General features: G+C 45.6%; 1 protein-coding gene across 3 annotated transcripts in view; it reads right to left on the bottom strand.

Moving 5' to 3' along the window:
- Dgkg (diacylglycerol kinase, gamma 90kDa) overlaps positions 1 to 15,786 on the bottom strand; it is a 185,137-nt gene that overhangs the window by 8,168 nt on the left and 161,183 nt on the right. For all 3 annotated transcript variants that reach the window (XM_005383282.2, XM_005383283.2, XM_005383284.2), the window contains 2 exons: positions 5,950 to 6,070; positions 3,354 to 3,414 (listed from right to left, as the gene is read on the bottom strand). In XM_005383282.2, the coding sequence (XP_005383339.1) occupies positions 3,354 to 3,414; positions 5,950 to 6,070 (182 nt within the window). The remainder of the gene's footprint in view (positions 1 to 3,353; positions 3,415 to 5,949; positions 6,071 to 15,786) is intronic.

Raw genomic sequence — 15,786 nt, 5'->3', positions numbered from 1 at the left:
TATATAGAGATTTTGTTTCTTTGGTAAATTAATTTATGTTCCATTTTAGTAAATACTCTGTAAATCTTTGGAAAATAGGATATTTCAATTGTTTATAGGTTATAGTTATTTCATCTAAGTTTAGGTGTATCTTTTGTAAGGAACATATATTTGGATTTTAGTTTTTAAACTAATATTGGTCTTTTTTTTGGAGGGGGGGGGACAAAGTCTCGCTATGTAGTTCAGGCTGGCCTTGAGATCATTATGTAGCCTAGGCTAGCCTCAAACTCACAGCAATCCTCCTGCGTCAGCCTCCTGAGTGCTGGGATTACATGTGTGCCACCATGCCTGGCTTTATTATTAGTCTTTTAATGGAGGACTTTAACTCTTTTCTTCTTGTCAGTATTGACATATTTAGTGTTAACCTCTTTCATTTTCAAAAAAATTTTAAATGTTGGTTTGTTCCTTGCTTTCTGTCTTTTACTATGTCAATAGGGTCTATATATCTTAAGTTCTCCCAGGTTTAAAAGGTATATGCCCTGTTATTAGTTTCACAAGTGAGAGTATCTAGCTACTAACATTGTCTTCTGAATTACATTTTTAATTACCAAAGTGAAAAAAAAAATTTTAGCATATTTTTGCTATTCCTTCAGTGATGTCTCCCATAGGCTTTTGGCCTTTGTTAATGCCACCTTATGTTTGGGATCCATGTTATTAATGTTTACATTATACATTTTCTCTTTCAAAGAGTGAGTTTTGCTATTTGCATTCAGTTGTATGACCATATTTAACAGGTTTCTGGATTCTAATTTGCACTACTTTCAATTTCTACCAAAGTTGTTTCATGCTGTCATATCCCAGTCAATGCTTTTAATTTTGAATCCCTTCATACTTGGTGTGTACCTTCCAGAAAATGTTCCAGTAAGGGGTACCTTTGTTTTAACCCTTGCAAATTCAAGAACAACTGTGTAATTTTCGTCTTTTTGTTTGTTTGTTTGTTTTTCTGGTACCGGGAATGGAACTCAGGACCTCACGCTTGCCAGGCAGGCGCTGTGCCACTGAGCTAAATCCCCAGCCCCCAACTGTGTAATTTTCTACTATGGGTTAAACTGTGTCCTCCTCCAATTCATATTGTGAAACACTAACCCCAGTTGTAACTACATCTGTTTTGTTTTTGTTTTTGTTTTTGTCTTTTTTGAGACAGGGTCTCGCTCTACAGTTCAGGCTGGCCTTGAGCTCACTTTGTGGCCCAGGCTGGCCTCGAACTCGCAAGGATCCTCCTGCCTCAGCCTCCCGAGTGCTGGGATTACAGGTGTGCGCCACCGCGCCCGGCTGTAACTACATCTGTATGCAGGGGTTAGGGAGGTAAAGAAAGTTAAATGAGGCCTCAGGGATGGAGCCCAACCCATTAGAACTTGTGTTCTCACGAGAAGAGAAAGAGAGGACTGCCAAGTACATAGATAGAGGGCAGGCCAGTGGCCTCATCAGAAACCAACTTTGTTTGTGCCTTGATCTTCGGCTTTCCCCATTGAGCCAGTAGTCCGTGGCGTTCGGTTATGGCAGCCTGAGCAGGTTAATACACCGTTATGTGTGGATCTCTGGGCCGCACACTGTACCGTCGCTGGGTCACAGCTGTTTTCACAGTGAGTTTGAAAGGCAGCACGGAGGAAGGGTGGGGTGGCAAACCAGGGAAGGACCTGGCTACTTCCAAAACCAGTGCTTGGATATAGAGGAGTGAATACCCAGTTTTCAGCTAGTGCTTGACCAGGTGGAGCAGGATTTGATTTCTTTCAGCATTTTCTTTAGGAGGCAGGAGAAGCTTACATTTTTTCCTCTTAAACTTTTTTTTTATTATAACAAAAGCTTACATTTTTTCCTCTTAAACTTTTTTTTATTATAACAATAAGTACCAGAAATTCTCTCCATCCTTCCTAAGTCCAGCAAATGCTCCTTATTAGTTTTTGCTGTAAGATGCTTCATCTTTTTCTTAGTCTTCCTAAGATTGAATAATATTGTGCAAAGAAATTCCTATTTATTTATTTATTGTTTTTTTTTCCGGTACCGGGAACGGAACTCACGACCTTGTACTTGCCAGGCAGGCGCTGTGCCGCTGAGTTAAATCCCCAGCCCCAGAAATTTCTATTTATGATAGAACATTTTCTCTCCCTATCTCTTTCTCTCTTTAGACAGGGCCTTGCTATGTTATTCAGGCTGGACTTGAACTCACTATGTAGCCCAGGTTGGCCTTGAACTTACAGTGATCCTCTTGCCTCAGCCTTCCAAGTGCTGGGATTACAGGTGTGCACCACCGCACACAGCAAAATTTCCATTTTTGATCTTTATGGAGGATGCCATTTCATCTCAGCAGGCTTCTGAAGGCTCTTTCTCTAGTAGAAGACAACTTGATGTTCTTAAGGGCTCAAAGAGCTGGTTATAGGGTTGTCTGAATACTCCCTTAGGGGAAGGAAAGTTAGAAACATAACTTTGGTCTCTTTTGAGATTTGCATAATTGTGATCACACTGTTCACAATGTGTAAGATAAATATATATATCATATAAAATATATTAATATACCAATATAAACCCTGCAACTCAAGACAATGGCTTCTCTTCACCATAGAGTTTCTAGCTGGAGTTTCAGCAGAGAACAAACTAAGAAAGGAGCGCACATGGCTGGTGCAGTTGTGCCGAGCGGAGAGCTAGGGCGGGTACACTGAGTAGGGGGAGGGGTGTGCTCTTCCTTTCACTGTTCAGCCCTTTGTTCACCCTGCAATGCGTTATTGTGCAACTATTACAAGTCAGGCACTGTGCTAGGGGCTGGGTGATTGTGCCATAAACTTGATCCCTTCAGTGGAGCGTTCAGGCTGGTCTCCAAGGCCATGGGTGGGTGGCCTTGTGGGGAGCATGGACTCCCACAGGGAGGAATTCTCCCCAGGGGTCAGAGCAACTCAGTGGGAGTTCTAGGGGAAGTGTGCCGATTTGGCTTCCACACAAGGAAGCTCTTTATAACAACTAGACTTGCTTCCCAACAGCACGGTCACGGTAAGTTTCCTGCCACCAGAATGTTTCAAACCGAGGCTGCCGTGGTACCTTGGATGAAGTTCCAGAATTCACCGATTAGAGACACGAGAGCCTTGAGGATGGATCTACCTCATTCTGTTCTGTGTCCGCTGCCTCGCAGTGCCTGGCCCCTAGCAAGCATTTAAGGAGAGTTTGGCAGGAACAGGCGGATGGGTAGATAACGTGGAGAGGGACTGCACTAGACTTCCAAGGCCCTTGCCTCTCTTGGATTCAGTGATTTCATATCAAGTCAGTGTCCCAAAGGGCTCAAGAGGTAAGTTTCTCGCCATCACCCCAAGACGGGCTAAACTCACCGCACAGGGCGGCTGCATCCAGGGCTCTCCATCCACTTGCATCGGCAGGAGCTTGTTAGTCCTGGAAGCGCGAAAACCAAAGGAACACAGTGAGCTTCTCAAAGTATCAGAATCAGCGACATTCCCACTAGGGAAGAGGAAGTGGGAAGACTTCATGTGTCTGCCTAGGAATGGTTCTCTAAGACTCTCCGGGAGGACTTGTTGAAAGTAGAATCCTGCCAGGCATGGCGGCTGTGATCCCAGCGCTCCGGGACACTAAGGCAGGGGGATTGCAAGTTTCAGCTCATCCTGGGCAACTCAGAGACTTAGTGGGAACCTGTATCAAAATAAAAAATGTACAAAGGGCTGGGGATGTAGCTCAGTGGCAAGCCCGAGGTTCAGTCATGGCCAAGGTCCTGGGCCAAGCAGAGGGATCTGCACTTTCATAAACACTAAGGATGTGATTCTGTTACCTCAGTTCTTAGACCCCACTTGGAAAAACCTTATTGTGGGTGAGCAGGGACAGCCACAGAAGTCTGGGAAAGAGTGGCCAGCAAACAAGGCAGCACCACCGCCGAGCAGACCCCGTTTGGTCCAGCAGTCAGCCAGAGGGCCAGTGGCCTGTGCCAGCAACGCCGCTGTGCATGGGCCAGGGCTCCACCTGGATGCTGAGTGAGCAGTTGCATCATGGCTATGAGGTAACGTCTCCGAGCCGAACAGGTACAGCACAGGTCTGAGTGTGTCTCACCTTGGGCTCAGTCCCGAACAACAGTGTGCTCCGGGGTTGTGTGGATTGTGGAGCTGGCTTAGTGGGGAAAGAGGCATCTAGGAATATTGTCCTCAAGGACGGGAAAGGAGAAGAGGAGAGAGCGATGCTTCTTGTTTGGGACAGGGCTTCTCTGTCATATTGGATTCTTCTCACTTCCTGCTATAGAGCTCTGAATTCCTTGGGAGGAAAGGCAGCTCCCTGAAGGCCTTCGGTCAGCGGGGTAGGGGACAGTTACTGCCCTGGTGCCCAGGAACTCCTCACCTGGTTTTGACATAGGCCCTGTTTTTGTTATTACAAAATGAGAAGGATGACTTATGTTTTGATGTGATGATTCTCTGACCCTGAGGATAGTTAATAGTAAAAACAATAAATCTAATAAAAAACACAAACACTCAGAGGTAAGGATGATATTTTGGTACTTAAGGCTGAAAAGGATCTGGCAAATGCCTAGGAGGATGGGGGGCCTGGCTCACACCTCTTTTTCTACCTGGAAACAGCTCTGCTGAATACAAAGAAACATTCTCCCCATATACACAAGTTTTTAGATTTCTTGCGGACGAGGATGTTATGTTCTCTGTTGTCTACATAAGTTATGGCCTCAAAGTGCTGATGGGCTGGACCCTGGCGGTATTAGTGACTTGGAAAGTAGATGAGGACAGAGAGATTAATCTGGAAATTAGGGTTCCCATCAGGACAACAGCCCAGAATGAAAGGGGAGTAAGACTTTGGGGGAATGGAAAAAACTGAAAAATCAAAGGCACGGAATGAAGAAAAGGGGACGGTGGAATAGATCTTCTGCTAAGGGACATCAGAGAACCAGCTGCAGGGACCTTTCAGAGCGATGAGGGATAGTGCCATGCGCAGTTTCCCAAAAGGCGCTCCAGTGACACCTGCCCAAGAGGTTCTGCGAGAAAAAGCTTCCGTGGTCAGATGGCTGTGGGAAACCCTGCCTACTGTGGAGATCCCGGGGGCATATTAATAGATCCGATTTGTACCAGGTAAATGGAAAAAAGGAAGAAAGAATGGCTTCTGAAATAACCAGGAGGGGGAAAATCTGAGAAAATATGACTAGTTGCATTGATTAACTAGAGGCAACTAAAATCAGAGCATCCTCTCTAATAGGCCCTGTGACTTGCAGATCTGCAGTGGCTGGCCACGAGATACGTTGAAAAGTTGTCATCCTATTAGTCAAGCATGACAGGTTTGCTGATTTGGGGGTGAGGTGCTGCAGATTGAACCCAGGGCCTTGAGCATGCGAGCCCAGCACTCTGTCACTGAGCTATAACCCCATCCTGTCTTATTTTGAGACAAGTTCTCGCTGTGTTATCCAGGCTGGGGTGTAACTTGTGATTCTGTTGCCTCAGCCTCCAGAACTGCCACCAATTCTGGCTTTGCTGCTGTTAATGGTTTCATATAAAAAGGTCAGTAGGAAATAGCATTTCCAAGGCCATTATCCAACAGAACAGAGTAGAGCAGGGAACCTGTTTTTTATCAGAATGTGCCCCCTGGCATACTAACATTTTAATTTGTAAAGATGAAAAAGGCACACAATTGGATCTCTGGTTCTCTGGACTTTATAATCTTAAACTCTTATTTAGAGAATGTTACCAGCTTATTTTAAGGGAACAGCACATTGGTTGTGGTGGGCCCTCTAGTTGATGTTTGGGATAGTTGTGTTATATCTCCTTAGGACATGATCTACAAAGGTATTCTTCACACACCTTATGAAGCTTCTGTTCCCCCATTGTCCCTATCATAAAATCCAACGGTGGCTTCCCAGCTGCTGTCTATAAGAATGTTTAGGGCGGTAGAGCGGCTCGGGGGCTGCTGGGTAACAAGGAGGCATACCTGATGGTGACGGAGGAGCACTGGGCCAGCCTCCTGCCCGCACTCTTCAGGCCAGTATAGATCTGCCCCATCTCCATGGCTCCCTCTAGCCCCACCACTTCAAGGAGCTGGTCACTGAGGTCTGCAGAGTGCGACAGAAAGGCAGTGCATAAACATCTCTCTGTTCCTTAGGCTGGTTCTGGCCAGAGGGTGTCTGGTCCCTAAATGGCCAACCCAAGTCTATCAGCATCCCTTCATTCCTATCAAACACTGGGAAACAGGACATTTCCCCAAGGTCAATAAATATACCTTTTCACAAGCCCAGTTCTAGTGGAAAAAAGCTTTGATTCAGAACGTTAATGTGGACGCAATGAACAGGTTGACATATCACAAAGCCTCTTCAAATGAAGAGTAACATAAATAATGAATCAGCTATTTCTGAAATGATTTCCACCTATTCCACCAACAGCTAAAGACACAGGTCTGGGATGAGGGTAGGAAGGAATGTTGATGCAGGCCATCACCCACTCTTCTGTCAGTGTCTGAACAACATCTTGGCCTTACTGATGATGACTGATGGATAGTTAGCCTCATGTTTGGCCTGTGGTAAGCCACAGGTAAGCCAAACTCCTGGGACATCTTTGGGAAAAAGACCCAGGATCAGTGGCCTCCTGTGGTGGTAGTTGTTCTGATTCACAACCTGGAAATGGTCCATTTTGAACAATTTCTGAGGCTAGGAATTTGCCTCCCAATCTCTCTTATGAAAGTAATGGCCAGGTTACAATGCAGCTTTTATGGCTTTAAAGCAGAAGTAAAATTTTAGAGGTAGAATTTTTAAAAGCTTCCATTCTTTTTGCCTCCTGAGGCAAGAGTACTTTCCCTCACGGGTTGCGGCTAATAATAATACACTATTAGTATCCACGAACTAGAAAAGTGTGTCTATGTGGATGCTTTTGTTTATTTGACACATGGCTTCTGTCCCCTAAGGTGTCCCCTGATACAGTGTAACAGTGTTTGTTCAGATTGGTAAGGCGGTATCTGGGTTTGCTTTTATTCTTTTGTTTAGAAGACTATGCTTTAAAAAACATTCTCTTGATGGATGCATTTCTAATGAAGACAGCGAAACAAAGCATTGGGCTGACCACGTTGTGTCCACGTTGCACAGCCTAAACTCCGGGTGATCACTGATGCAAGCAGCTGTCAGCAGATACACAAACCGCATGAGTCTGTGTGTGACAGGCCCGGAGCTTTTCTTCTCTGCGTCCATCCACACTCCATTTCCCTTCTTTGACTCTTTTCTTTGTTTTTTGTTTTTTTTTCTAGTACCGGGAACCGAACTCACGACCTTGCGCTTGCCAGGCAGGCGCTGTGCTGCTGAGCTAAAACCCCAGCCCCTCCATTTTGCTTCTTAAGTAGTCCTGTCTTCACATCCCTGAAAAGCTACTGTCTCCTTAAGCTCTCTATCTCTTTTGGACTTGGAACAAGAAGCCATAAAAGGGTACTATTTGTTTAGGAGAATGCTCCAGGCTCTCTGAAGGAGTCTGGAGCTAATAAACAACGAATGTATAAACCCCTAGTCACTTAATTAGTTCCCTTCTTACCCGAGGGTTGAATAACCATTGAACAATCTTAGGTTACTGCGCCATTCTAACAGTGTCTGTGAAAACAACATGGGCTATGGACATGAAAGAAGTGGGGGGGGGGTCGGAGGAGGAGGAAGGAAAAGAGAAGGAGGAGGAAGAGGGTGTGGGGAGGAGGGAAAGAAACACAGTGCCTCTAGGGGTGAGGAGGGTGGGGGAGCTGAGCTAGGTAGCAGAGAGGAGAAAACAGAGGCAGAAGTTTTTAAAAGTTTCTCTAGTGGCAGAGACAGCTGTCTTATGAAATGTTGCTCTTTGTACCAGCTTTTGGTATCTGACAGTGCTGAAACGGTTCAGTGTTTTTCCCTTCTTGAAACATTCTCCAGAAACAAAATGTTCTGAGAAGCAGGGGACTTAATAGACTCAAGCGTTTCAGCTTTACAATGTCTTGGTCTTTTTAACAAATTTTCCTGTTGAATGGCTTTAACTCTAAAGTTGTTATCACTTCCCACACATTACCTTGCAGCTATCACTTCCCACACATTACCTTGCTTCCTGGCTCTCCAAGAGAAGTAATGAAGGCTGATCTCATCAGCCTGAGTGGGTGGGAGGGGGGCAGGGGCTCCCATAGATGTGGAAATGAGGAGATCAATGGAGGGGAAGGGGCTAGGAGCTTGCAACACGGTTTTCCCTTCTGCCTTTGCCTTTTCACTCTGGCTTCTCCTAGGCATAAAGAGGCAAGGATGGCTCCTGCCCACTCTGAGGCAAGACCTGACTGCTGTCCTTCTCCACCGCTGCCTGGTGAAGCTTTCATTCACCTTCTTACAACGCCTATGGAGAAGTCCTTAGAGAAACCCATTTAGCTTTGTTTTCCAAACTTACCAGCCAACAAAAACCTTGTTTTGGGTCATACCTATAAGCAGCTTATGGTATTAGTTTTCCTTGCAATATACACTTTTGGAAATCCTGGCATTGCTTAATCTCCTTTACTTCCTCTACCACAGAGATACTTAGGGGAACATTAAATATGGTGTTGAATTGAAACTGAGGTTTTTTTTTTGTTTGTTTTGTTTTGTTTTTTTCTCCGGTACCGGGAACAGAACTCACGACCTTGCGCTTGCCAGGCAGGCACTTTTAGCCACTGAGCTAAATCCCCAGCCCATGGTGTTGAATTGAAAGAGAACAGAGTACAAGTCAGTGTCCAGGCACATATAACAATTGTTACTCAGAATACCGAATCCAGGATTGGGACATCTGGTATACCAGGTGTCTGTTTTACCTTTGGCACCAATGATTCTGAGTGTGATTTTGATTCCTGTCATCTCCATGTCGTCTTTACACTCTTCAGTGCGTCTAACATGGAATGTCTGTGCACCTTAGTAAAACGGGAATTCATTCACTCATTCATTCAACAGCCACTGAGTAACAATCAACTGGTCTGGGGATATAGCTCAGGGGCACAGCACCTGCCTGACAAGTGCAAGGTCTTGAGTTCGATTCCTGGTAACAAAATAAAAGAGAACCCAACCAATTGCCAGACATTGTTAAGAGGCAGAAACACAAAATGTCCTATTCCTGAAGGCCTTTTGGACACAAAGGAAGCAGAATTAGGCACAGAAGATATCATAATGGAACATTGTAATCAAGGAAGGCTGAGTGACTGATTCTGACTGGGCCAGGTACAGAAGGCAGGGGTCATAGATATGTAAGGAAGGTGCTGAAGAATTAATGCTGAAGTAGTTTGCTGGGCTGAGAAGAGGAAGGAGGGGGGACATTCCAGGCACAGGGATAGTCACGTGTGGGTTGGACAGTGGGTTGGACAGGCACGGGATGGAGACAAAGTTAACTTAGCGACAAACCTACTAAGCAATTTCATTGGAAAATACTAAATTTTTTCCCCTAAGGAGAATTGCTTTCAGAGACTTTTTGGAGCAGATCTAGAGGAGGGGATCTCTGGGCCAGGCACAAGCTTGTCAGCTACAGAGTTGGGCCTTTCAGCATTGCTCTTAATTCCTTGGTGACAAAGCCTTGTGCAGTGTTTGTGACAGCAAACACTGAATCTACACTCTCCAGGAAAGGAAGAAGATCAAGTATGGGAAAATGGAAGAGGGAGAATGTAGAAGCGACAGAGGAACAGCAAAGACAACAATATCAATTCCAGTCTGGCCCACTTGGTTCAGCCTCTAGTATGCAATTTTATAAATGCAAATCTGAGCTGTTACCCCCACACCAGAAATCCTCAGTGGCACCAAGCATAACATCAAGTACAGTGCAGGAGAAGGTACAGCAAACATTCCTTCACACTGATGATATAAACCAGGAGAATTTTTTTTTTAAATTGGGCCAATTGGAATGAACCTAAAATTCTCATCCTGTTTTATCCATTATTTTCTTTCTTGGAATTGATCATGAGAAATAATGGACAGAACCTAAATTCATATAAATATGTACACTGGTCAGCATATAAATTATAACAGAGTGATCCCATATCCTTCATTTCTACTTGTATGGGAACAGTTCAATAAATGGTGTAGTATTCAAATGATAGTTTTTTTTTCTGCCATTATATAAAGTTTCAATAACATTAAGTATATTTAAGTTACAACATTAAGTGTAAGGGCAAGATATGAACTTATATATAGAATTCCCTCAACTAGGCATAAATATGCATAGGAGAAAGGGACGGATCTCAGCAAAATCTTAACAGTGGTGAGTTCTGGGTAATTAAGTTAAAGGTAAGTGCTATTTTCTTTCTAGGCTTTTCTAGGTATTTCCTACTTTCTTTAAGTACACATGAATGTTATAATTTAAAAGTCATTTAAAAAACATACCAGCTGCTTGTCTTAGTCACTTTTCTCTCATAGCTGAGACAAAATAGCTGACACCCAAAATTAAGGAAAGAAAGATTTATTTAGCTCACAGTTTGTGGAGGTTTCAATCCATGCTTGGCTGGCTCCAAGGCAGAGTGGCACATGGAAGAGGGCAACAGTTCATGGTGGAAGAAAACAGCAAAAGCAACAAAAGCAAAAATGGAAGAGCGCCGGAAAGAGCAAGCCTCTTTCCCTTCCTTATATTGTATGCAAGCCACTCACTCCAGGGCAAGTGTAGCACTCACACCCATAGTCCCAGCATTGGATCATGAGTCAATCAAAAACTCTAGAAGTCCGCCCCGTGACTGCATGAACCTTTTGGGGGGACATGCAGACACAAACCATAACATTGCTCTTTGTGGCAAAAAGGTCACATGTCATCAACCTCAAGCCACTCTTCTGAACTGCCCTAATTGCAGTTTGATTAGACACTTATTAAATTCTCCTAAGTAGACAGGGTCAAAGGAAGAGCAAGGAAATTGTTGCTATTGGCTATGGGCAGAAGATAGCTGCAATTATGATAACCGAGTCTGGCTGAAGGACTGGATGAAAAGAGAGAAGGCGTGGAAGTGACTTGAGGTTTTACAACAGGTGTCTTCTGGCAGTGGGAAAGAGGAGGCTGGGAAGAGGTGCAATGAGTAGTGCTGGTCACTGAGCAGTTTCCCCTGTAGCACCAGTATGGGCAGCTGAAGCAGACGCTGGTGTTGAGGATGAAAGTCAGTAGTTCCTACATTTGCTGTGTGTTAGTTACTTGGGGAGATCTTAAAAGCAACGATGCCCAGGGTATACCCAATACCAGTTTAAATTAGAATGTGTGGGCATGTGAGCTAGACATCAATAACTGTTTTTAAAGATCCCTGAGTGACTCCAAAATTCAGCAGTTTGGAAAGCTCTGGACTAGGTTGTTGGCCCCATTGGTGGGTGGTCCTGAGTGTGATCTTGGACCAGCAGACTCAGCACAGCCTGGTAACTTGTTAGAAATACAAACTGTTGGGTCCCACCCCAGACTTACTGGATCAGATACTCTGAGGGTTGAGTCTGGCATTGTGTGTCCTAACAAGCCCTCTAGAATGTTCTGAGACACATTCAAGTTTGAGAACTTGAGCCCGAGGAGCTACCTTGGCTATACACATAGCAACTGATGTTCAGAACACAGAATCCAGGATTGGGACATCTGGTATACCAGGCATCTGTTTTACCTTTGGTGCTGAAGTGAAGAGCAATGTAAGTTACTTCTTGACTGCTTCGATTACAGCTTACTCAGCTGAAAATTAGGAATAATAGCATTGACCTTGAAGTGTGGCCTTGAAATTTAAATGGCAGGACCATGTGAAAGTACCTGGTGCATAGTAGGCACTGAAAATATATTCCTTTCATTCTGTCTTCTCCACCTTCATCCTTGTACAGCCCAGCCATCTGCCTATCCACTCAAGAGCTGTGTTCAAGGGTCCATCCTTAACGCTGGACTTGCAAACATTTCCTTCAATCTCCAATATTCCTTATGATTTTTCACCTCCATGCAGAGGCTGGCCTTCCAGGTGAGATCTGGATCAGGTGGGCATCCCACTCTGTCCCAGTTTTGCTCCTTTCCTCTCTCCCCTAACTCCATTCCCTTTCTCACTTCTTTTATCTCAACAGCTCCATTTTGGTTTTGATTCCTTAATCCTGGCCATTTTGAGAGGAGGGATCTGAACTCAACACAACACGTAAAGTCTGGCAGCACAAGGGCATATACAGTCTGCCCTTTCAGACCCTCTGGGAGGGGTGGAAGCCAAAAAGACAATGTCCAAGTCCAAGATCAAGTGCCAGTAGGGTTGGCATCCATTGAGGCCTCTGCTTGGCTTGCAGATGGCTATCCTCTTGCTGCTTCTTCACACGGATGTCCTCTGTGCACACACAGCCTTCTTGTCTCTATTTGTCCATGGTTCATCTTCTTACAAGGATAGCAGTCAGATTCGATTAGGGTCCACCTAATTTTTGCTTAATCCTCTCTTTAAAGGTCCTGTCTATAGGCTGGGGATACAGCTTAGCAGCACATGCATCTGCTTGGCAAGTGCAAGGTCCTGAGTTCAACTCCAAGTACCCCCCCAAAAAAGGTCCTGTCTACAAAACACAGTCACACTCTCAGGTACTGTGAGTTAAGGCTTCTACATATAAATCTGGGGGCGGGGTGGCCCAATTCAGTGCATACAAGGGATAACAATAAAATCTGCTTCACTGGGACATTTTGAGAACCAAAGAGATAAAGAATATGAAGGTGTTCTGTAAACAGCAATGTCCCCTATAGTTGTGCTATGAGAGGCTGACAGGTACCAGGGGTACCTGGCAAAGAAAGGACAGAGCCCAGCTCTGCTCTGTAGTGAGGCCGGCTCAGTCCCCAGAGTCTAGACAGGTGAGTGGTGGCTGGCAGGCCTCCTGTAGACTTGGCCGCCAAGGCTGCAGCAGGCGTGGCCTTGGGCTGCTTTCTTCCCTCCAAATTTCCATGGAGATGTGCCACGTGCCCTTGGAGGCTCAGGCGCCCAAAGCCCAGCAAAGCCTGACACTGATCAGCCCATCTAAGCTCCCCGTGGGGACGATGGCACAGATCAAATGCTGCTCTTGGCTAAAAAGCTTCAAGGCTCAGTTTAGAAGCACAGTGGCCCGAGAAAGCCTGGGAGTAAGAAGACTGAACAAACCCCAAAGTCTGTTTCCAGACCTGCAGGGGAAGGGCTCTGGGGCTCCCCAGGAACAAAAGGGCAGGGAAAATAGGAAGGTTCTCCCTGGCCAAACTGCATCCCCACCCCCATGGTCCCACTTGGCTCTTTAAAGCACTGGGCCCACAGGTATCTGGATCATAACTAACTGGAAAAATAATCTATGACTCATGCCTTCCCGAGAGATCTTGGCCTAGTCAGGAGGAGAGAAGCAGAGGGCCCCTTGCAGCAAAGCAAACAGGCAGGAGGGCTCCTTCCTTGGCATTCCGTAAGCTAGCACAGAAGTGCACCCTGCAACAGGCAACAGAGCTTGGGACAGACTTGGGTCTGAATCCTTTTGCCCTCTCACTCACTTCTCATTGGGGAGAAGGCATCTAGCTTTTCTGGAAATGTAGAGATAATAACTTACTGGCAGGGCTGTTGTATGTTTAGGAGAGATGCCATCAGGAGCCCTGTACCCATCCCGATCCCATTGGAACAACACACAGAGGGTCTCAGGAAACAGCTACTAGCATTGTTTTCTTTGTTTGTTTGTTTGTTTTCCAGTACCAGGAATCGAACTCACAACCTCATGCTTGCCAGGCAAGTGCTGTGCTGCTGAGCTAAATCCCCAGCCCCTATCATTGTGATTCTATGTTTCCTTAGAAAAGGATGCCCTCAAGAAGTTGTCTTTGCCACACAGTAAGGTCCTAGTAATTAATATAACTCAAGGAAGGTAAGGAGAAGGAGGAGGAAGAAGAGGGGGAAGAGAGGATCCGGGAGGAAGAGAGGATTGGGGAGGAAGGAGATGGGTAGGACAAGGAAGAGAGAAAGAGGGCACTGAAGAGGAGATACAGAGACACTGAGACGTTGAGATTTTAGGATGACTACCCCTTCTGGCAAGCTCAAGCACTGCTATATTTTTTTACTGTAAGAAGGGAGGAAGCCTTCTGTTTGAAAATTAGTTCCTTTCCTTTCTGTGCAGCTCTGTGTGTGTGTGTGTGTGTGAGGGAGAGAGAGAGAGACAGAGAGAGAGAGAGACAGAGAGAGAGAGAGAGAGAGAGAGAGAGAGAACCACAGGGCTGGAGATCTTTAAGGCACAGATTTGACATCACTGGTCCTACTGGGTGCCATGCCCTCATCCCACTGGCTCAAAGGTTTCTTCTACTGTACTCCTAGGCGTTAGCAGAGCACTATGAAGGCACAAAGGAGACAGAGGGCTTCAAGTAGCCTTTGAACCACACAACCTTCTTGGATCTGTGTCCCTTAGGAAGGAGAAGTGATCAAAAGCCACTGTGTTCTGTGGTGAGGCTTATGGTCCTGTGGGAGGGGAATGTACTAGAAGTTTGGTCTCTGTTCTGGCTGTCTAGCCCTATGACCTTGAGCAAATCACTTCCCCTCTGAAGGCCTCAGTCTTCCTGTTTTAGGGTGGAGATGCTTTATGCTTAAGGATACTTGAGCTTCCTGCCAAGATGGAGCAGGCCACAATAGTCCTTGTCTGTGTTCATAGTGCACTGAAGACAAGGTGCAGTGTAGCCCTGCTCCAGGTCAAGAGAAAGTCAGTGGGCACAATGGCCATTGTTGTTGGCTCCTGCAAGTCAGCCAGAAAATCATGTCCTGCATCATGTGGCTTTATCCCCTGGGGACAGCCCGGGCTAATGAAGGTGCTGGGAGAAGGGGCTTCTAAACTTTTTCATGGAAGGTCAGGTGCTTCAAAAAGGGTCATGCACAAACTCCGGGACAGCGAAAGGCAGGGCTGAGTGGTGGGGAATTTCTTAGGAAGAAAAGATCTGGAAATGGCTCGCAGAGAGACTCTGTTTTCATTATCTCTAGGAGAAGCCAAAGGTCTGGTAAGGCCTGGGATGGCGGGTGGGCAGTGGAGCTACAGGACTTGACCTTCTGGTTCCAGTGAGGACTATTGCTCGGTACAGACTCAAGGCCAGGCCTAGAGCTTTGCAGGTTTTATTTGTTTTCAACTCTTGTGGCAACTCTGTTGGAGACGACTATCAGGATGGACACAAAAACAGAAGTTAGGGCTCCAACATAAAAAAAAATCTTTGAGGCTCAGTGAGGTTAAGAAGCTTGTGTACTATCACACAGTTAGCCTGTGAAAAAGGTGGAATTCCAACCAAGAGCTATGGGACTCTAAAACTGAACTCAGGTCAAAGGACTCAAGGCAGAGACAGAATTCCTTAGGGTGACAGGGCTTCTGAAGTCCCGTCAGGGAGGTGAGCTTAGAGTGGGGCAAGCCCCTTCTCCTCTCAGGGAAGACTTTGTGGCAGCATGGCCTGATTAAATGGAATTCCCAGTTCTTCAGCTTGAAGATAAAGTACTAGCTGGTGTTACTTTATTACTGAGTTCAAGGAGTTTCAATTCCAAATGCAGTGTGTGGAATACAAGGAATCCATTACTGGTGAGACTTGCAGTTCAGTTCCAACTTGACTCTCAGGCATGACTTATATAAAGCACAACACAGACATCTACACCAACCAAACTGATCACAGCTCAAAGGGATCACATAGCTCCCAGCCAGCCACCCTGGAAAGACAAAGAAGAGATCCCGGGCAAGGAGAAACTTTTTCTAGTTGTTGGGTCAGGATGTGTCAGAAATGGAGAGGTAGGTTGTTGGGACAGGACTGCTGTGTGCAGACAAAATTCTAGGTTTAGAATCCTAGGACTTGGACTGTAGTCCCACATCCACCAATTAAGTGGCCCCAAACAGGTGGTGGATCCACAGGT

This window comes from Chinchilla lanigera, unplaced genomic scaffold (assembly GCF_000276665.1).
Source record: "Chinchilla lanigera isolate Chin_1 unplaced genomic scaffold, ChiLan1.0 scaffold00019, whole genome shotgun sequence".
Taxonomy (NCBI): Eukaryota; Metazoa; Chordata; class Mammalia; order Rodentia; family Chinchillidae; genus Chinchilla; species Chinchilla lanigera.
Note: the sequence above shows the minus strand (reverse complement) of the source record. Positions and strands in the feature narration are given on the sequence as shown.